Source organism: Cricetulus griseus, chromosome 7 (assembly GCF_003668045.3).
Source record: "Cricetulus griseus strain 17A/GY chromosome 7, alternate assembly CriGri-PICRH-1.0, whole genome shotgun sequence".
NCBI lineage: Eukaryota > Metazoa > Chordata > Mammalia > Rodentia > Cricetidae > Cricetulus > Cricetulus griseus.
In genome coordinates, this window is record NC_048600.1 from 116,323,696 (window position 1) to 116,345,014 (window position 21,319).

General features: G+C 44.8%; 1 protein-coding gene across 1 annotated transcript in view; it reads right to left on the bottom strand.

Annotated features, from left to right (window-relative positions):
* Window positions 1-988: 988 nt before the first annotated feature.
* The window catches only part of LOC103158905 (ATP-dependent RNA helicase DHX8), a 38,338-nt gene continuing 18,007 nt past the window's right edge, over window positions 989-21,319 (bottom strand). The window contains exons 12-23 of the mRNA XM_027427924.1: window positions 20,870-21,051; window positions 19,706-19,900; window positions 19,014-19,199; window positions 18,708-18,918; window positions 17,445-17,626; window positions 15,745-15,885; window positions 11,925-12,080; window positions 6,879-7,016; window positions 5,454-5,582; window positions 5,096-5,292; window positions 4,358-4,537; window positions 989-2,063 (exon numbers count right to left, since the gene is read on the bottom strand). Coding sequence (XP_027283725.1) covers window positions 1,844-2,063; window positions 4,358-4,537; window positions 5,096-5,292; window positions 5,454-5,582; window positions 6,879-7,016; window positions 11,925-12,080; window positions 15,745-15,885; window positions 17,445-17,626; window positions 18,708-18,918; window positions 19,014-19,199; window positions 19,706-19,900; window positions 20,870-21,051 — 2,117 coding nt within the window. The 3' untranslated portion in view covers window positions 989-1,843. The remainder of the gene's footprint in view (window positions 2,064-4,357; window positions 4,538-5,095; window positions 5,293-5,453; window positions 5,583-6,878; window positions 7,017-11,924; window positions 12,081-15,744; window positions 15,886-17,444; window positions 17,627-18,707; window positions 18,919-19,013; window positions 19,200-19,705; window positions 19,901-20,869; window positions 21,052-21,319) is intronic.

Sequence of the window (21,319 nt, forward strand, 5' to 3'; positions counted from 1 at the left end):
ACACACGTGGAGAAGGATACAGACAGAAATCAGGATCAAGGGCCCCACTGTCACTGTGGACAGGCCAGCTCAACCCCCAAAATCTCAGAGACTTCTCAAGGTAGTCTTGGCCTGTAGTTGAAGTAGCTATTCTGATGGGGTACTGTCACAGCAGAGAAGTGACCCCAGCTCTCAAGTAGACAAGGAAGGAATAAGCAGAGATACATCCATAATCAGCCCTGTGGTCCTAACCTATTAAAACACCCTGGCTGGGGCTGGGGCTGGGGCTGAGTATGGAGGACATATATTCCTATGAGGGGAAAATGGAAAGCAGAGCGGGAAGAGAGCAAATATAGGAAAAGGGCAACAATACGGATGTTAGCTTGGCCTCACGCAAGGATGACGGGCGCACTTGTCAACTGCCAAGTGTTCTATTAAAAAGACCAGGAACTGGATGCTGGGTTCCTACTTCTGTTTCATACAGGTCCTCACTGGGTGACATCTAAGGACACATACTCTGCCCCTCAATGCCTGATCTATGTTCCTGTCCCTTGGATTTTCAGACTTGTCATCAGGGTGGCTTCTTTGCCACCAGTTACTACACACTGTCACATACCCAAGAATGTTGTAGTCTTTTGGCATCTGGCCTACCACTCACTAGTTAATTTACTTACATTTAGAAGTTGCTAACATGGGACGGGCTGCAGGAAGAATGCCATGGTCTAGGATGGGCCCAATATCCCCAGGGCTCCTCAGCAAGCTCCAGTCTGACTCAGCAGGACATGACAGTCTCCCTTTAGCACAGCACCACCTTAGTTACTCTAAGGGGGCACTAGGAAAAACCACTAAGAGGAATGAGGATATGGGTCACTACCCAGAGCATAGGTCTCATCAGCACACACCAGCTGAGAGGTGTTCTGCTTGCTTTCTGCTGGCAATGATGGCAAGGGAGGCTTTGCTCAGTCCATTGACTTCAGGAGGAAAAAACAGAAACAAACCACAAACATTGTCATGGTGTCACTACTTGCTATGTTTCAAAGGAAACAGAACACACTTCTCAATGGGAGTGTGACAGGAAGGGAACAGAGGATGGAGGAAAACTGTGTTCAGACGCTGCATCGCTGACCACCAGGCACCAGACTTTAGTACTCTGGCACAGATTTGGTTAATCTGGAGCCATGTGCTGCAAGGCTGAGCCAGCTCCAGTGGTGCTGAAAGAGACTGGAGGTCTGGCCCAGGGAGGCCTGGGCTTTGTTGTTAGGAGACTCTCTGCCATGTGCACCACTCTGAACTCAGGCCGAGAGCCTGACATTTCAGCTGCCCCTCCCAAAAGAAAAAGTCACAATAAACTATTATTTCCTTAAGAAAATAAATATTTCCAGGAGGTAAAAAATCCAAGTACAGAGACTGGGGAGGGAGTAGGGAGTGAGGCCAACATGGTTCATGAGTGTCACAGTTCATTCCTTCAGCAAGCATGAGCTGGGGTATCAGGGCCCTTGCTGTGTGTCATACATCACAGACACTCCCCCTTCCCATCCCAGGATGCATAACTTGTCCAATCTGTGTGTGTTGTGTGTGTATGATTTTTCAAGACAGCATTTCTCTAATGTGTAGGCCTGGCTGTCCTGGCACTCGCTCTGTAGAGCAGGCTGGCCTCCAACTCAGAGATCCACCTGCCTCTGCCTCCTGAGTGCTGGGATTAAAGGCTCCGGCCAAAGCCCTGCTTAAATCTGTTTCTATCTTACACTATGAAGACAGTTAGGTTTGGAAAATGTTGGTATGAGATAGGTCATCACAGGATCAGCTTGTCATCAGGCAGAGGAAGCCACATGCTGCGGGAGAGGAGAGTGAGTGGGTCTGACTTTCAGCGCCGCCGGAAGGCTCTGGAGATTCTCCAGGCATTCGGCTCCTCATAGCGATTATACAGAGGCTCCAGGCGCTGCTGCTTCTTCTGCTTGCTGAGCTTGGTTGGGTCGGAGACCTTGAAGAAAGCTGGAGCAAACTCCACAAGCCACCGGGGGTCGATGGTAGTGACCTCACGCATGTATTCCTTGGTGGTCAGCACCAGTTCATGGTATACCACCCTGTGGGAGAAAGACAGGACTCAAGCCTTGGATTAGACTCCACCCCACTGTAGTCCCTGGAGACTACAGCTGAGGTGACATTTTGGTCTTATCATTTCTCCTACCTAACCCTTCAGGAGACTGGTCTGTTTATGAAAGACACACCCCATTATTGCCAGCCTACACCCCTCCAACAAAAGACTGCTCATAGGGAAACAGCTCTAGTCCAGTCTCAGGCATGAACTAATCAAATGACAATGAAACAGCTCTGTCCCTTCTCTAGGTTTCAGTTTCTTGATCTATAAAATAAATCTGGTTTCAGTTTCCATAGAATTCTAAGGTTACGGAGAGGGACTACACAGATTACCATCACGGGATAGGAAGGAAGGCATGGTGTGTAGCACCAGGTGTGGCGGCACACACCTGTAAGTATGTGCATATTTGTGTGAGTGTGAGCCTGCACATGGACATTAGAGAACTACCCTGTGGAGTCAGTTTCCCTCCACCTAAAGTCATGTGGCTTCTGGGGATCAAACTCAGGCCATCTGGCTTGCACAGCAAGCATTATACCTACTGAGCCATCTCAGCAGCCCTGGTTTTGCTTGTTTGAGACTGGGCTACCACGTGTAGCCTAGACTAGTCTCAAACTCAAGGCAATCCTCCTGCTTCAGCCTCCTGAGAGCTGAGATTACAAGCATGAGCCACCATGCCTGGCTTTAAAAAATTTGAAGGACCATGCTGGGTGTACTGGCACATGCTTTTAATCCCAAAACTTGGGAGGCAGAAGCAGGTAGATCTCTGGGAGTTCGAGACCAGCCTGGTCTACATAGTGACTTCTAGACCAACCAGAGCTACATAGTGAGACCCTGTCTTGAAAAATAAACAAAAAACCCCAAAACCTGATTGATGGGGGATGTTCTTCTGTATATATGTTTCTCTTATTGGTTGATGAATAAAAACACTGATTGGCCAATAGAGGCAGGAAGATAGGCAGGACTAGAAGACAAAGAGAATTCTGGGAAAGATAGGCAGACAGGCCCCTCAAGGAGACACCATGTAGAGACTGGGAAGATAGAATGTGCCAGACATTCCCTGGCAAGATAAAGCCATGTAGAAATACATAGATTAGTAGTTATGGGTTAATAAATAAGAGACAGCTAGACAGTAAGAAGCCCTAGCCATCGGCCAATAGTTTTATATTATAGTTAATATAGCATCGTGTGTTTATTTGGGGCTGAAGTGGCTGTGGGACAAGAAAAGCACCAGCAACAGATGATTTCTAAGATCCTTCCCTGCTTTCTTTCCTATAATTTTACTTCTCTTAAAGGGAATGTTTATGGGCTGGAAAGATAACTCAATAGATAAAATGTTTGCCTTGCAAGACTAAGGACCTAAATTCAATCCCCAGCACCTACGTAATGCTGGGCATGGTAACATACACTTGTAATCTCAGTGCTGAGGCGGCGGAGACAAAAGGATCCCTAGGGCTCACCAGCCAATCTAGTCTCATTGGTATGCTATAGGCACACCAATCTTAAAAGAAGGAAGACTATTTCCAAGGATGACTCCTGAGGCTGTGGAGTAATCCTGTTGTTCACTGTAAATATATATTACTCGTATTTGGTTAATAAAGAGCTGACTGGCCTATAGCAGGGCAGAAAGAGATTGGGTGGGAGAGCAAGATTAGGAGATCATTGGAGGAAGAAAGGTGGATTCTTGGGAGTTGCCAGGAGACGAAGCAGGAACAGGACATGCTGGAGGACAGGCAAAGCAACAAGCCACATACATGGCAATATGTAGATTAATGGAAACGGGTTAATTAAAGTGGTAAGAGCTAGTTAGTAACAAGCCTAAGCTTTGGCAGTGCATTTATGGTTAAGTCTCCATGTTAGTTATTTGGGAACTTGTAGGTGGGAAAGAAGAGTCTGCCTACATCCTGAGGCTGCCCTCCAGCCTCCACACATGCACAAAGGTGCACCTGCACACGTAAACTCACATGTTAAAGAAAAAATGGGGGGGGGGGGCTGGAGAGGTTAAGAGCACTGGCTGCTCTTTCAGAGGTCCTGAGTTCAATTCTCAGCAACCACATGGTGGCTCACAGTCATCTATAATGCAACGTGGTGCCCTCTTCTGGCCTGGGTATAACACTGTATATGTGATAAATAAACAAGCAAACAAACAAACAAACAAACAAATAAGAAAAAATGGGGAGCTTGGTGGTGTGCCTACTTTGGGTTTCTGCGACTAGAAATTCTAGAATGAGGAGTGAGGGTGCAGAGTCTTAGGAGTCCTCTCTGCCAGGACATGCCACCTACCATTCTGGCTGTCTGTTGAAGAGCGCACTGGAAGGATGGATGTAGACCACCTGCTGGTCAATTAGTGTTCGGTAGCCCTCCTGCGGGTCCTTCTTGGCAGCATTCCGGAAGAAGCCACTGCAGATGGCCTTCTGCACTCGGACTGTGGACTTACCACAGGAGACTACATCCAGCTTGTGCCTATCAGACAGCAAGAGCACAGAAGGCGTGAGCCTGCTCAGTGAGCAGTGCACTACAGAGGCAGCACTGGACACAGTGGGCAATGTGAAGGGAGTAAAAGCCAGACGCTTGGCTCAGGCAAGAATTCAAACCCAGACTAAGGATCCAGAAGCTTGTAAACAAGGCATTCTTTTTTTTCCTCCCTTCAAGACAGGGTTTCTCTCTGTAGCCATGCCTGTCCTGGAACTTACTTTGAAGACCAGGCTGACCTCAAACTCAGAGATCCACCTGTCTCTGCCTCCCAAGTGCTTAAAGGTGTGCGCCACCACCGCCTGGCCAGCAAAGCATTCTTAACTACTTAAATTATCTTCCTCTTAGGAAGTTTCTGAAGCTATCCTTAGCCACACGCCTGCCTACAGGGAGACAGCCAGAAGTAAGATGACCACTGTAGGAAAAATGTTCTGTGAGAAACAAGCACACAGGTACCTGCAACTATGCAGATACAACTGGAGATGAGCAGTCATACAACCCAGGGAGACATGACGACCCAAACACTAACGCCACCCATTCCTGACTGACCTGTCCATTATGCCTAACATCTGCTTGCGAATGTCCTGGGCCCGGCGTAGGGAACGAGCCTGGATAAAATTCTCATAGCACCATGGGTTGGAGAATTTATTGTTCTTCCAGGAGTTGTACACAGCCAGCAAGGTAAGATGGTCCCCTTCTGTCTGGTGGAATTTGGCCTTCTTCTGATCTGCAAGGGCCTGTTTATCCTGCCAAGCAGTAGGACAGAAAGTCATTCCTTACCCAACAACTACTAAGTGAACAGCTAGCATAGAAATGTATGGGTACCCTTGTCACAGCATCTCCAACAAACAACACAGCACAGGCTGATGTCACAACACCCATTCGGACATGGGGCTGAGCACCTTACCTTGGGTCGGTAGAAGACATTCTGCACAGACAACATGGACACGATAGTCAGCATCTCTTCACTACAGCCCAGATGTACAGACATGATGAGCATTTTGCAGAGCATTGGCTCCAGAGGAAACTCTGCCATCTACAGGAAGAAAAAGAAACTACAACTGCTTCCCTGAGGCCAGACAGACGCATCCATGATGATGTGGGGTGCCTGTCTCCACCACAAATTTACTTTGCTAATAAGCTCTCAGAGCCTAAGAATATTACTGTTGGTGTAAATAGGAATGTTGCAGGTACCCTTTATTTATTTTTGAGATTATAGGGAGCTACTTCCAGGCTAGCCAGGGCTACACACAGAACCTATTTTAGAATAACAATAAAAATAATAATCATAAAAATAATCAAGATTAGATTTAATAATATATCCTGAGTAAAACAAACTGCAAACATCTAAGAAACATTTTAAAGTGATAATATAAAATTTAAGTTAAAAAGCAAAACCTGCCAGGCAGTGGATCTATGAGTTTGAGGCCAGCCTGGTCTTCAGAGTGAGTTCTAAAATGGCCAGGGATACACAGTGAGATCCTGTCATGTCCCCTGCCCAACCCTCCAAAAAACCTAAAATGTTGTGGGATAATCTTTTTGTACACTGTGAAGATATGTTACTCTAATTGGTTTTTTGTTTGGGGTTTTTCTGTTGTTTTGGGATTTTTTTTTTTTTTTTTTTTTTTTTCAAGACAGGTTTACTCAGTAGCTATGGAGGCTGTCCTGGAACTCACTCTGTAGACCAGGCTGGCCTTGAACTCACAGAAATCTGCCTGCCTCTGCCTCCTGACTGCTGGGATTAAAGGTGTGTGCCACCACCACCTGGCTTTATTTTTTTTCCCCTTTGGATTGTTTTTTTTTTTTTTTTTTTTTTAAGGCCAAGCTTTTATAATTAATAATAAGTCTCTGAGTCTTTTGTGTGTGTGTGTGTGTGAGCTGTTGGCCCAAAAGAAAAAGTCCGTCCACATTAGAATAAAATAAAATAAAAAGCCTGTGACCCGAGTTCAATCCTTAGACCCCATGCAGAGGAGGAAAGACAGAACCAACTCCATAACCCATGACCACCTCCAGCATCCACCCACAACACTAATAATAATAAACCTGGAGTAGAAATAAATTCCACTCATTTCCTGAAATAAAATAAAAGGCATTTAGGGCCAGCTGTGGTGATGTCTGCCTAAAATCCCAGCACTTGGGAGGCAGAGGTCGGAAGACCAGAGTTCAAGGTCAGCCTAGGCTCCCATCTACCATTCCCCCTCCACCACTTTCGAAAGAGCATTTAATCCTACTCAATGCTTCTCCAAGGCCTCAACACTTGCTTTTGCAAAACCGAAGGTGGAAGACTGGTCAGGGCACCCTCCCCAAAGCACAAGTTCTCCTTGCCCCTTACCCTGCGGCCCAAGCGAGTGAGCAGGCCCTCATCATCCAGGGCCCCCAGTGTATACAGCTGCTCCATGGCTGTGATCAGAGTTTCCATCGGTGGGGCATCCATGAAGTCAAAGGACAGCAGGTCATTAATGCCCATGGCCTAGAAAATAAAGTAACAGGAAGATGAGCCTCATCAGTTAAAACAGGGGTGGTACCCGGTTATATGCTCCACTCTTTCTTCAATGCGATTAGGAAGCCCAGGCAGAGTGGCAGTAACCTCCAGACTCTTACCACACAAAGCTCAGACTATTAACAATCATGTACTTTCTCAGAAACTTCCCTCCTGCCTCCATTTTCCCAGTGCTGGAATGACAGGTGTGCACAACTATGACTGAAGTATGCAGTACTGGGGAGGGACCTGAAGGCTTCACGAAAGGTGCGCAAACACTCTACCAGCTGAGCTAAATCCCTAGCTCCCTAAGAAAACTTTTAAAAAAAGTTCCTTCTGTGCTGGAGAGATGACTCAGAGGTAAGGGCACTTTGCTGTTCTTCTGGATTTCAGTTCCCAGAGCCAACATCAGGCAGCTCACAACCATCTATAACTAACTCCAGGCAATCCAGTGACCTAGCCTTCCAAAGCACCTGCACTAATGTGCAAACACCCATGTACAAATACACATGCTATACATAATTATAAATCTTTAAACAAAACAAAAACATTCTTTCCAAATAAACACACACACACACACACACACACACAAATACAACAAAAGGACACATTTTAACTCAGTTTTAAAAACTGGATGAAGCTGCAGGCGATGGTAAAAACCTTTCATCCCAGCGCTCAAGAGAGAGGCAGAAGTAGGTGGATCTTCGTTAGTTCAAGGCCAGCCTTACATAGTGTTCCAGGCCATCCAAGACTATATAGTAAGACCTTATCTCACACACACCCCCCACCCCAAGGGTTGGCAAACTTGGTTCAAGGTCTTTCTTTCTTTTTTAAAGACATTTCTCTCTTTTTTTTTTTTTAAGGTTTTATTTATTTATTATGTATACAACATTCTGTTTCCATGTATATCTGCACACCAGAAGAGGGCACCAGATCTCATAACGGATGGTTGTGAGCCACCATGTGGTTTCTGGGAATTGAACTCAGGTCCTCTGGAAGAGCAGCCAGTGCTCTTAACCTCTGAGCCATCTCTCCAGCCCTCAAGGTCATTCTTGACTACACATCAAGTTCTAGGTCAACCTGGAATACATGAGACCCTGTCTCAAAACAAAAACAAAACAAAAAGAAAGGTCCAGTTTTACGATCTATCAGATAAAACTGCTGCCTGTGCAAACCTGACAATCTGAGTTGATCCCTAGACACCCTCCTCATGGTAGGAGAGAACCTACTCCCAAAGTCCCCTGACTCCCATATGCGTTCAACACACAGTCATTTCCACTCACACTCACTGAAAAAAAGGAAAAGGTACACAGGAGACATGGGGTGGTGAGCAAAGTTAAAGATTTAAATAGATGTTTCACCAAATGCAAGTAAAGACAGTAAGACACTGGAGGTGTGTAGCAGGATAGAAAAAAAAACAAAACAAAAAACAGGACATCATATATGTATTTTTGGGGGGAAGGGTGGTTTGAGACAGGGTTTCTCTGTGGCTTTGGAGGCTGTCCTAGAACTAGCTCTTGTAGACCAGGCTGGTCTCAAACTCATAGAGATCCATCTGCCTCTGTCTCCCAAGTGCTGGGACTAAAGGTGTGCGCCACCACCGCCTGGCATCTTGTATATGTCTTACAGAAATGCGAAAATTCACTATGAAAAATAGTTTGGTGATGGTTTAAAAAGTAAAACACAGCCTGGCATGGTGTTTTTTTGTTTTGTTTTTAATTACAGCCCTCAGGAGGCAGAGGAAGGCTACTTTCTCTAAGTTTTGGGCCAACCAGGGCTAACAAGTTATCAAAAATAAAAAAGCTTAAAAAGTTAAAACACAGAATCACCATATAACCCAACCTGTATAACCCTAGGTTCATAACCATCAAGAGGAGGCTGGTGAAATGGTCAAGTGGTTAAGAGCACACATTACTCTTCCACAGAGCCTAAGTTCAGTTCGCAGCATCCATGTCAGGAGGCTCACACCACCTCTAACTCTAGCTCCAGGGAATCCACCAGTCTGGCCTCTGTGAACACCTAAACCTATGTGCACATACCCACCCACACACTTAGACACATAAAAATAAATCTTAGAACACATATTGAGGAGCTGGAGAGATGGCTCAGAGGTTAAGAGCACTGGCTGCTCTTCCAGAGGTCCTGAGTTCAATTCCCAGCACCCACATGGTGGCTCACAACCATCTGTAATGAGATCTGGTTCCCTCTTCTGGCATGCAGACACACACACACAAGCAGAACACTCTATACATAATAAATAAATCTTTAAAAAACAAAACACATGTTGAGGGGTCAGAGAGATGACAGCAGATAACAGCAATGGCTTCTTCTAGAAGACCCATGTTCAATTCCCAACACTTATAGGGCAGCTTACAATTCTACAGCTTCAGTCTCAGGAAATCCAAGGTCCTCTTCTGGCCTCCTAGGGCATAGCATATATAGGGTAGATAGACAGAAATACATGCAAACAAAGCACTCCCACACATGTAAATAATTTAACGCATATACTGAAAGCTATTTGCATCCTAATGTTCACAGCAGCAGAAGAACCAGAAGGTAGGAACACCCAAATAACCACCCTTACATGAATGAAGGGAAAATGCACTGAACACTTAGAATGGAACATTATCCTAAGGCAGGCATGAAATCCTAGCACATAATACAACCTGTCCACACTTCAAAAGCACTATGCTAAGGAAGTCAGGAAGGCACTGAAGGACAAATACTGTATGAATTCACTTATGTATGATACACAGACTGGTCAAATATACTGTACAAAGACTGGACCTAATGCTGTGGAGTTAACACTTAAAAGCTTACAACGGCAAACATCTATAATCTTGGCTCTGTGGAAGTTGTAGGAGGAGGATTAATTACAAGTTTGGGGCCAGCCTTGAGCTACACAGCAAGACTGCCTCAAAATAAAAAGAAAAAAAGAAAAAGAAGTTACAATGGCTAGTGGTATGATTCAGTGGAGGAGTGAAAGCCTACTGTGCTGTGGCTGTAGGTTTAAAATCCAGCACCAGCCAGGTGTGGTAGTATACACCTTTAATGTCAATGCTAGAGGCCAAAAGAGGCAGATCTTTGTGAGAGTCCAAGGCTAGCCTGGTCTACAAGTGAGTTCCAGGACACGCAGGACTACACAGTGAAGCCCATTCTCGAAAAACAACAAACAAGAAGAAGAGGATGAAGAGGAAGAAGAAGGAAGAGTAGAAATAAGAGGAAGAGGAGGAAGAAGAGAAAGGCAGAAAGACAAAAAAGCTTAAAGCAAGCTGTACATGTTATGTTATGCATATTTTACAATAATAAAAGAGAGTATAGCATCGCTGTCCTGTCTTCTGTACATCTGTGGAGTGCTTCATACCACAGTAGGTGGCTGGGACATATAGACAGTGCCAACATGGCTCCTGCTCAAGAGTTCCATGTATGGGAACTATGTTCACAAACACAGTATGACACATGTGCATGGCACAAAACAGGAGCTAACACACTCGTCAGCTAATCTGGTAAAGAAGTGACTGAATGATGCTCTATTCAAGTCTGTATGAAGGGTGATCTGCCTTCTACTTCTTCTCATCAAGTGTCTAATCATAAGCACAGCAGGTATTGTGTGAATAATAACCACGAAGAGTTACGTCAGCAATCACTGTGCCACGTGCCTTCACTCTCATCACTGCACCTGTCTCTCTAACAAACACCATTAACTGTTACCCCTTTAGGACAAAATCACACAACAGAGGGATGAGCAGATAAACTTGCCCAAAGTCACACGGACAAAGCAGAAGTCTGGAGCACAGAGATCTCCCTGCTGGCCCTCTGGGGACCATGGTGGGCTTTTCTCTGAAGCTCTGTTTTAGCCTCTCTTACATGGAATGAATAATAAATGACAAGAGCGCACTCTGCACTGGTGAAGTGCCAGGGCTCCAGGGCAGCATTGGTGTCAGGGGACAGGCCATGAGCTGTGACTCATGTGGCTTCTCCTGCCAAAAGAGACTGACGATCCTCGTGGGGGACTGCGAGAGGAAGAGCAGAATTCTGACTAAAAAGCAAGCCCTGCAGGACAGCTGGGACCTGGACAGCCTCCCCTTGCAAAGTTTCAGAAACCAGTACATCTTTTCCCCTTTTATAAACAGAATTCAAGGCTGGAGAGATGGCTCAGCAGCTTTGCTATTCTTCCAGAGGACCCAAGTTCAATTCTCAACACCCATGTCAGGTTGACAGCCATCAGTAATCCCTCCAGAGGGGTTCTGATGCCTCTGGTCTCCCTTCTGAGAGCATTTGCACTCAGTCACATACCCATATGCACACATGTGCACACACATGCACAAAATTAAAAATAATGAAAATAAACATTAAAAAACAAAGATTTAAAAGCCAGAATTCATCCAATGTAGTAGAACATGCCTTTAATCTCAGAACTTGGGGGTAGTGGTAAGTGGAGTTCTTTGGGTTCAAGGCCAAACCTAGTTTATATAGCAAGTTCCAGGCCAATATATAGTAAGACCTGTCTCAAAGACACAGACACAGACACACAGACAGACAGACAGACACACACACACACACACACACACACACACACACACACACACTGCAAAGAAAGAATATATTTGGATCTGAAAGCTAAAATGGTTAGGGTTAAGTATGTCTGTAGTTTGGCACTGATTATATTGTTTAATTTCTTTTTTAAAAATGTCTCATAACTAAAACCTAGTACAAGCAAACATCCTGCTGGTTATTACAGTAAGAAACAAACTGCACTCACAGGGGACTGCAATTTCAGCCCAGACCTGCAAAGGGAGCTGTTACCACAGACACTGCAAATAACTGCATCTCATTCAAAGGGATCGTTCCGTGAGGTGACCTAAGGAAAAGAGAGGGCTGTGGGGTGGAGGTTCTTACCTTGAGAGACAGCACTGTACTGGCCAGGTTGGTTCTCTGGATTTCCGGCACATTGGTGGTCAGCATTTCATCTCGGTAGGCACGTTCAGTGTACAGCCTGTAACACTTCCCTGGGCCGGTTCGCCCAGCTCTGCCAGCTCTCTGCTTTGCCTGAGCCTAGAGGGTGAGCACACAGAGCACCAGCTGTAAAACATGGCTTAGCAGCTCTATCCAGGAAATTCGCTGGGGAGGGGCCTGGCAAATGTTTTCTGTTTGCTTTTTATGAAGCAGTGTTAGGGTTTAACAAAGATATTTTCATCTAGATTTTAAGCATGAGGGCTAGGGAAAGAGAGAAGCTTTGGAAAGAAAGACCCACCACCGCAATGGGGCAAGCTTCCTGGAGTCAGCAGTTTAGGACCATTTCCAACACTACGGAGGATTTTACCAATTCTCAGTGTTTCTAGAAGTTTGTACCAGGGAAGCACATACAAAGGCAGGTGACCAGACAATAAAACACCTGCCCCACAGTTAGGACCCCAACTGGAAGCAAACTAAAATTACATAGACAACACCAATGACTTTTCAGCCATTTTAAAATTGGCTTTGCAGTGTTTGATGACAAAAACGGTTACAACTTATCAGACAAAAAGTGCAAGTAACAACTAATATGATAGTAATTTTATTAATTGTTGGCGTTGTTTCCTCCCTTCCTTCCCCCCCTGCCCCCACCGCCCCCGACGAGTCTCATTACGTAGCCCTGGCTGCCTGAAATGAAGAGTGCTAGGATTAACGGTATTAAAGGTGTATGCCATCAAGCCCTGGCTGTTCGGGAACTCGATATGCAGTCTAGGCTGGCCTGGAACTCACAGAGATCCTCCTACCTTGGCCTTGATGATAGGCATGAACTACCTTGTCTAGCCTATGAGGTGTTTGATGAGCATGTATAAAATAGTAGGATGAAATGGCTGGAGAAAAACACCTTAACAACTTGTCAGTGGTTTAGTCTATGGGTAGTTTATGTATGATTTCTATTTCTTTCCTTCTTTCTGTTTGTTTTTTTGTTATGTTTGAGACAATGTTTCTCTGTGGGTAGCCCTGGCTGTCTTGGAACTCTTTCTGTAGGTTAGGCTGGCCTTGACTCACAGAGATCCACCTGCTTTTGACTCCTGAGTGCTAGGATTAAAGACATGTGTCACCACCTCCTGGCGTATTTCTTTTCTTTTTTCTTTCTTTCTTTTTTTTTTTTTTTCAAGACAGGGTTTCTCTGTGTAGCTTTGGAGCCTATCCTGCCACTCAATCTGGAGACCAGGCTGGCCTTGAACTCCCCAAGTGCTGGGATTAAAGGTGTGCACCACCACCGCCCGGCTGGATTGCTTTTCCATGGATATGGAGGCACACACACGAGTTTATGTGTGCTACGTGCACAGGAGCCCCCAGAGGCCATAAGAAGGAGTTATAGGGAATCATAAACCACTTCACAGGTGCTGCGAACAGAACCCAAGTCCTCTAAGAAAAGTAAACATCTTAACTGCTGAGCCGTCTCTCCAGCACTATATGACTTTTATTTTAAGACTTTAATAAATATCCAATGTAGAATGTCTAGTAGTTAACAGTGAACAAAATCAAACCCTTAGAAAAAAAAATGGCTGGCCGGAGTGGCACATACCTTTAATCCCAGCACTCTGGAGACAGAGGCAGGCAGATCTCTGTGAGTTCAAGGCCAGACTATTCTACACAGTGAGTTCCAGGACAGCCAGGACTACACAGAAACCCTATGGGGGGTGGGGGGAGCATCAAAGGACAGGAGCCATACAAATCCAGGCAGCACACTGTGGAGACTGCCTCTCCAAATCAGGAAAGTTACATGGAGCCAATTATCTGGTCATCAAGAGAGAGAGAGACATTGCCCTAAGAAGCTATACAGAGCATGTGTCCTGTACCCAGGCTTTCTAGATCCAAATCCTGCCTCTAGCAGCTATGTGATAACAGGCAAGTCCTTTACTCCCTCTGTGCCCTAACCTCCTGCCTGTGAAATGACAATACCGTCTACTGCTTGGGACTGGTGTGAGAATGTTCTGAGTTGGTGCAGGTAAAATACTTAGGCCAGTGCCTGGTACTTGATAAGCACTCTGTAAGTGTTAGTCATTATTACTACTGAACTATCAGAATGAAAACAGCTTTGTGGATTTATAAACAATAAAAGTTAATGCATGCCTGCTATAAAAGATGAACACAATATTTTTAAATGTCTAAAGCAAAACATTCCCATCATCCACCAAACAGAGCAATCAGCAGCACAGCAGCACCCACCAAAAAGCCCTAGCTAACATTCTGCCTCCAGGCTTCCAGTGTGGGGCACAGCCATATGCTCAGCCTAGAAAGGCACAACATGTATTTTTTAAACAAAAATCAGATTGTTGCATTCATCATACTTTGTAGCTCGATTCCTTCAATATGCCATAGTGACATGTTTACAACATTAAATATAAACACACACCAGCAGTTAATTCCACACAATATTCTATGGCTGGTTATCCTATATTGGATTAAACTGCTTCCCCTTCTGGCTGATCTAGGAGCCGTCCTTCCAAGAACAGCCATTTTTGTTTTTTCAATAGGTACTCAGTCATGTCTAACTCTCCAACGTGTTCCTAGAAGCAGAACTGAACTTAAAGAGCTGAACTTTCAAATTTTACATAAGCTGTCACTAAACTTCCCTCGAAAAAAGGTGACCAGGTAATTCATTTTTTAAATATACTTTAGGTAAGAGATTATTTCATAATTATCAGAGAGACAGATAATTATCTCATGAACTACTACTATCTCAGCTATCTGCTGCTAAATATTTTCAAAATAACCACTTGCACACATCTTTAATCTCAGCACTGGGGTGAGGGCAGAGGCAGGCAGATCTCTATGAGTTCAAGACCAGCCTGATCTACACAGCAAGTTCCAGGCCAGCCAAGGCTTACTGAGACCTTGTCTCCAAAACAAAACAGAACAGACCAAACAAATCGTGAGTGTGGTGTGTGTGTCTGTTCTTGGGGGCTGGAGATAGCTCAATGGTGAAGAGCACACACTGCTTCTGCAGGGGACCAGTGTTCCCACATTGGCAACTCATGACCTTATGTAACTCCAGCTCCACGGATCTGAAGCCTTCTTCTGGCCTCCATAGTGCATGCACACATACAAATAAAAAAAAAAATACCTAACACACGTAAGACAATCTTTAAAAGACAAAACAAAAATTTAGAGTTTATGGGGCAATTTAATTTTGAAATCTCACTCTAAAGATTATAAATACAGGGCTAGGGATATATATAGCTCAGTAGTAGAGTGCTTGCCTAATGTACACAGGACCTAAATTTAATCCTATAAAACACACACACACACACACACACACACACACACACACACACACACCACACACACACACAGTGGATAGCAAACATCCTATGAAGCCTTCCTTTATCCCACACTAAGTTAACCTTTGAAGACAGTAAGGTTTAAAATACAGAATCAAGCTAAGTATGGTGCCATATGCCTATAATCCCTTAAGGAGACAGAAGCAAGAGGGTCCCACATCTAAGGCCAGCTTAAACTATACAGTAAGATCCTGTCTTTTTTAATTTTTATTTTTTTGATTTTCAAAACAAGGTCTCTCTTGAAACTCACTATGTAGACCAGGCTAGTCTAGAACTTACAGAGATCCTGGCAAGGCCCTGTCTTGAAACAAACAGGAAAGGAAAGAAAGAAGGGAGGGACCCCTCCAGAACCATAACCAATCCCAGAAAGACCCTCACCAGGATTTAGAAAAAAGCTTATGATAGATGCAGCCAACCTGAGAGATAGGTGTCACCACAAGCTGGTCAATCCCTGTTTTAGAATTGTAAACTTTCTGTTTCACAAATCCAGGGTCAACTACATAGTAGATGCCGTCGATGGTCAGTGATGTCTCTGCGATGTTGGTGGCAATCACGACCTACAGATGAGACAGACAGAGCCAGAGTGAGCTGAGCTGAAACAGGTCTCACATGTTGCCGGGATCTGCTGCTATCTCCCTCTAGACACTTGACATTTAACCCTGGCTCAGGTCTCCAGTGTTCAGAGGGGAAGGAGCCTTCATCTGAAGGGTTCCTTTGGAAGTAGGTGGTGCCTCAGAGGTGTAAAGCAGGAAACAGCTAAGGCTGCTCAGAGCCAACCTCATTTGGTATAAATAGCTGTGCATCTCATTGTCTAGAGCGGATGATTACTATAATTTTAATTTCCTAGCTCCCTGGGAAAGTACAGATTTCCTGGCATCACATGTGCCACTGCAAAATGAGATTTTTCTTTCTCTCACAGGGACATCTGGACTACGAATGGGCTGTTCATATATGTAGAACAAGAGGAGGGTTGCATCTTTTCTCCTCACCATAAAATGAGCCACAAGGCGACAGAGGAATTTCACAGTGTGTGTGTGTGTGTGCAGCAGTGTCTGATCTAGAAGATTATGACTCTCAGCTTGGCTTTCCACCCAGAGGTTCAGCTCATAAAATGCAACTGCTTAGAAAAAACATTGCTAGGAGGCGCCAAAATGTCTCACATCATACCAGTATCTTACTGGCCCTGGAAGGCATTTACCTGCCACACAGCCAAAAGCCCTGCTTAGAAACGATCTAACCTTGGGGGCTGCAGAGATGGCTCAGAGGTTAAGAGCACTGGCTGCTCTTCCAGAGAACCTGAGTTCAATTCCCAGCAACCACATGGTGGCTAACACCAATTCCAGAGCTTCTGATACCCTTACACAAACATATGTGCAGGCAAAACACCAATCAACATAAAAAAGAAGTAGCTGAAAAAAAGAAAAAAAAAAAAAAACAATCCAACCAACAGAAACAGGACAGAGGAAGAACTCAACATCTGCCCCTCCCAAACCTGCTCCCATGTTAGAACCGTGTTCCACGCAGCTGTGCAAGTTAGAAGCAGGGAAGTTATTTTTCCCTCACCCTTCACCCCCTCTGTCTCCTGAACGACTGTGCGCCCTCCTATCCACTGCTGGGACTACACTCAGAGAAGCACACATCCCAGGAAACTGGTAAACAAATGTTCACAGTAGAAGCACTCATGGTATATCCCAAAGTGGAAATAACCTAATGCCTATAGTGAACAATATACAAAATAAAATTTATGCAAGGTCTAGCAGGATGGCTCAGTGGGTAGACACTTGCCACCAAGCCTGATGACCTGAATGATGGTGGAAGGATAGAATTGATTCCTGAAAACTGTCCTCTGACCTGAACACGTGTCATGATGTGCACATGCCACCATGTCCAGCTGTAAAATCAATTATTTTATTTAAAAATGATGAATTAAGGCAAGGGGATAGCTCAACTGGTAAAGTACTCAGTCTCAAAAGTCTGAAGACCTGAGTTTAATACCCACAACCCATATAAAAATGGTAGGCATGGTGGCATGTGCTTGTAATTCCATCACTGGGGAGGCTGGACACCCCACAGGACTTCAGGGTATATGAGACAACCTCATTTAAGCCCATGTTACCTTTCTGCTGCCAGGAGGAGCTGGGTCAAAGATTCGGGTCTGCATCTCACTGGGTAGGGCAGAGTACACTGGGAGGATGATTAACTCCGGGACATCAGGTCCCAGAGATTTCATTCTTTCATACAGGATCTCACAAGCAGTATCAATTTCTTCCTGACCAGTCAAGAAAACCAAGATATCACCTATGAAGAGAATGAGGCATTATTTCCTCTGTCTCTGTGGGGGTCGGGGGTGTTTTGTTGTTTCTTTTGTGGTATGAGAGGTAAAATTTAGAGTCTTTCTTTTTTTTTTGTTTTTTAGAGACAAGGTTTCCCTATGGCTTTAGACACTGTCCTGGAACTAGCTCTTGTAGACCAGGCTGGTCTCGAACTCACAGAGATCCACCTGCCTCTGCCTCCCGAGTGCTGGGATTAAAGGCTTACGCCACCAACACCCGGCAAATTTAGAGTCTTGTGCATGTCCTCACTGAGCCACATCACCAGCTCTCTTTTCACTTTTGAAAAGTTTTGAGACAAGTTGTCCAGGCATGCCTTGAACTTGAGATCTATCTGCCTAGCTAACTAGCTGGGATTACAAGCCTGCAACCAGGCTTGGATCTGTTTTACTGTGAAATAGAGTTGAATCATGTTCCAGGCTGGTCCTAAACTTCAATCCTCTTGCTTTAGCCTCTTGGTAGTTGGAACCACAGGTACAAACCACCAGACTGCTTGTGTGTAAAAGGATACAGCAACACTAACAGCATTACTATGTATGTATGTATATATATATATATATATATATATATATATATATATATATACACACACACACACACACACACACACACACACACACACACGTAAACGGAAAACATATATTTTCCATTTACATATAAGGCACCCGCCTTTAATCCCAGCACTCGGGAGGCAGAGGCAGGCAGATCTCTGTGAGTTTGAAGCCAGCCTGGTCTACAGAGCTAGTTCCAGGATAGCCTCCAAAGCTACATAGAGAAACCCTGTCTCGAAAAACTAAAAAGAAAAAAAAATCACAAAAATAAACCAAGAGGTTATCATCTGTCTACATTTAATTAAGTGCATTTAAACCTTATATCACTTTTTTAAACTATTATATCACTATTTTAATTTGGAATAATATTTTATTCCAAATATGCATGCCTGAGACTTACAAAGAGAACAATATTTAAAATGTGTTTCTTACAAGACTAGCCAAAAATACACCCAGTAGGATTTTTGGCCTAAGACAAAAGCCTTCCACTCCCCTCACCTGGTGGCTCTGTTAAATGGATCTGCATAACAGTGATCAGGCTGGCGTCCAAATAGTCTGTCTCGGGCTCCTTTGTGTACAGTATTTCCACTGGATAGGTCCGACCAGGGATGGTGAAGATGGGAGCTTCATAGAAGTACTGAGAAAACTTCACCGCATCCAAGGTGGCTGAGGTGACAATCAGCTTCATGTCTTGTCGTTTTTGAACTGTCTGAAGGGAAGTGTAAGGTGGCTTACTAAAACAGACTATGCAAAGTGTCACGGGGTACTCAAATTGTATTCCCAGACAGCGTGTTTCCCACTCACCTTCTTTAACAATCCGAAGAGCACATCCGTGTGAATGGTCCTCTCGTGAGCCTCGTCCAACATGATGATAGCGTACTGGGTGAGGTCAGGGTCAATCAGGCACTCTCTCAGCAGCATGCCATCGGTCATATACTTGATGACTGTTTCTGGGCTGGTGCAATCCTCAAATCGAATGGTGTAGCCTACCTACCGCAGGACACAAGAAGACAACCTAATACATGGGTCCCTTTAGGAAATCACCAGACTGGCCCTCACACTCCTAGTAGAGCAGAAATTAACCAAGATCAGAGTGATTTCCTCTAGTAAAGTCTGTCTTGCCCTGGACTTGACCCTGAATAACTTGATGACAATGTAAACCTCTCTCGGGGCTGGAGAGATGGCTCAGCGGTTAAGAACACTGACTGCTCTTCCACAGGTCCAGAGTTCAATTCCCAGCACTCACGTGGTGGCTTACAAGCATCTGTAGTGGGATTGATGCTTGCTCCTGGCAAAAAGGAGTACATGCAGATAGAGCATTCATATACAGAAAATAAGTAAATCTTAAAAAAAAAAGAAAAGACTAACTTAAAAAAAGGAAAACCTCTCTCCTTTGGGAGAAATCTAAAAAGGTAGTAATATTCTCATTTTATAGATAAGGTATCTGGGCCTTTCTATTTTTCTTCTGGAATTCATCAGCTTCTCCAACCACTTACCTCTTGACCAAGACAACAACCAAACTCCTCTGATACTCTTTTGGCCACCGACATGGCTGCCACTCTTCTGGGCTGGGTACAACCAATCTTGCCCCTCGAAGTGTAGCCTGCCTCTGCCAGGTACTGGGTGATCTGTGTTGTCTTCCCAGATCCTGTCTCTCCAATTACAATTAGTATCTGATTGTCATGCACAGCCTGGAAGGAACACAATATAAACAGCTATTAAAATTTGCCATAGGGGCTGGAGAGATGGCTCAGCATTGGCACCTCAGTAGTCCCAGTGTCCTCTTCTCACTTCTGCAGGCAACAGGAATGCACATGGTGTACAGACATACAGGCAGGCAAAACACCCAGCAGTAAGTAGGAATTTTTGTGAGTTTGAGGCCAACCTAGGCTACACAGTAGATTTGAGGTCAGCCTGGAATATGGTATGAAACAATGTCTCAAAAGCCCAAAGGAAGGGCTGGGGAGGGGTGGCAGATGGAGCTCAGTTAGTAGTCTGTTCACCAGCTTGATCCCTAGTACTATGTGGTGGTACACACCCATAGCTCCAGAGCTAGGGCAGGAATACCAGTAGTTCGGGATCATCCTCAGAAAGCTTGAGGCCAGATGGAAAATACACGAGACTCCATCTTTGAAAAAAATTTTTTAAAGGCAGGTGTGGTAGTTTACATCTGTCATCACAAAATTGGGAAGTCTGAGGTAAAAGGATGGACTGCCATCAGTTCGAGGCTAGCCTGGGACATAGAGTGGGTTTCTGGTCAGCCTGTGTTAGCTAGAATGAAGCCACACCTAAAAAAATAAAATAAGGAGCCTGTGAAATGGCTTGGTGCTTAACACAACTTGGTTCTTTGACACAAGCTTGAGTTTGAACCCAAATAAAGGTGGGAGAAATCCAACCCACAAAATGTCCTCTAACCCCCACGCATGCCTTGAGGCATGAGCACGGCTCCTACATCATACATATGTGCGCGCGCGCGCACACACACACACACACACACACACACAAACACACACACACAAACACACACACAAACACACACACACAAACACAAACACAAATAGGAGCCTGGGGCTGTAGCTTAGCAGAACAGTTCTTGATTGGATATGAGCTCCAGCACCCCAACACACAGCCCACTTAGAAAACACTGCACCCCATCCTACCTGCACCAGCTGTTCCTTCAGTTTGTAGATAGGCAGGCTCTCCCTCTGCTCAAGGATTGACATCTGGGTCTTCTTCCCGTAAGAAGCTTTGTTGCCCCCAAAAGCATGCTTCTTCCACTCTGGAATGTCGTTGGGCATCATCCCAATGCCCCTCATGTTGGCAGCAATCTGCCTGCCCTCCGCTGGAAAGGAAAACAGGCTGAGTGCTGGCCTCGAGCTACATGCCATTCTTCCCAAGTGTCAGCTCAGGCCTTCTAATACACCCAAGGCTGTGTGGCCATCACCACCTAACTTTACAGCATTTTCAGCACTCCCAAAGATTCCCCTCCCTTGACACCACTAGTCTGCTCTCTCGGGCTGGCGTTCATACAGCGTGTGGTGTTTTGGGGGTTTTCATCTATTTTAATGTTTTCAAGGTTAACCCCAAATTTGTAGCTTGAATTGGGAGCA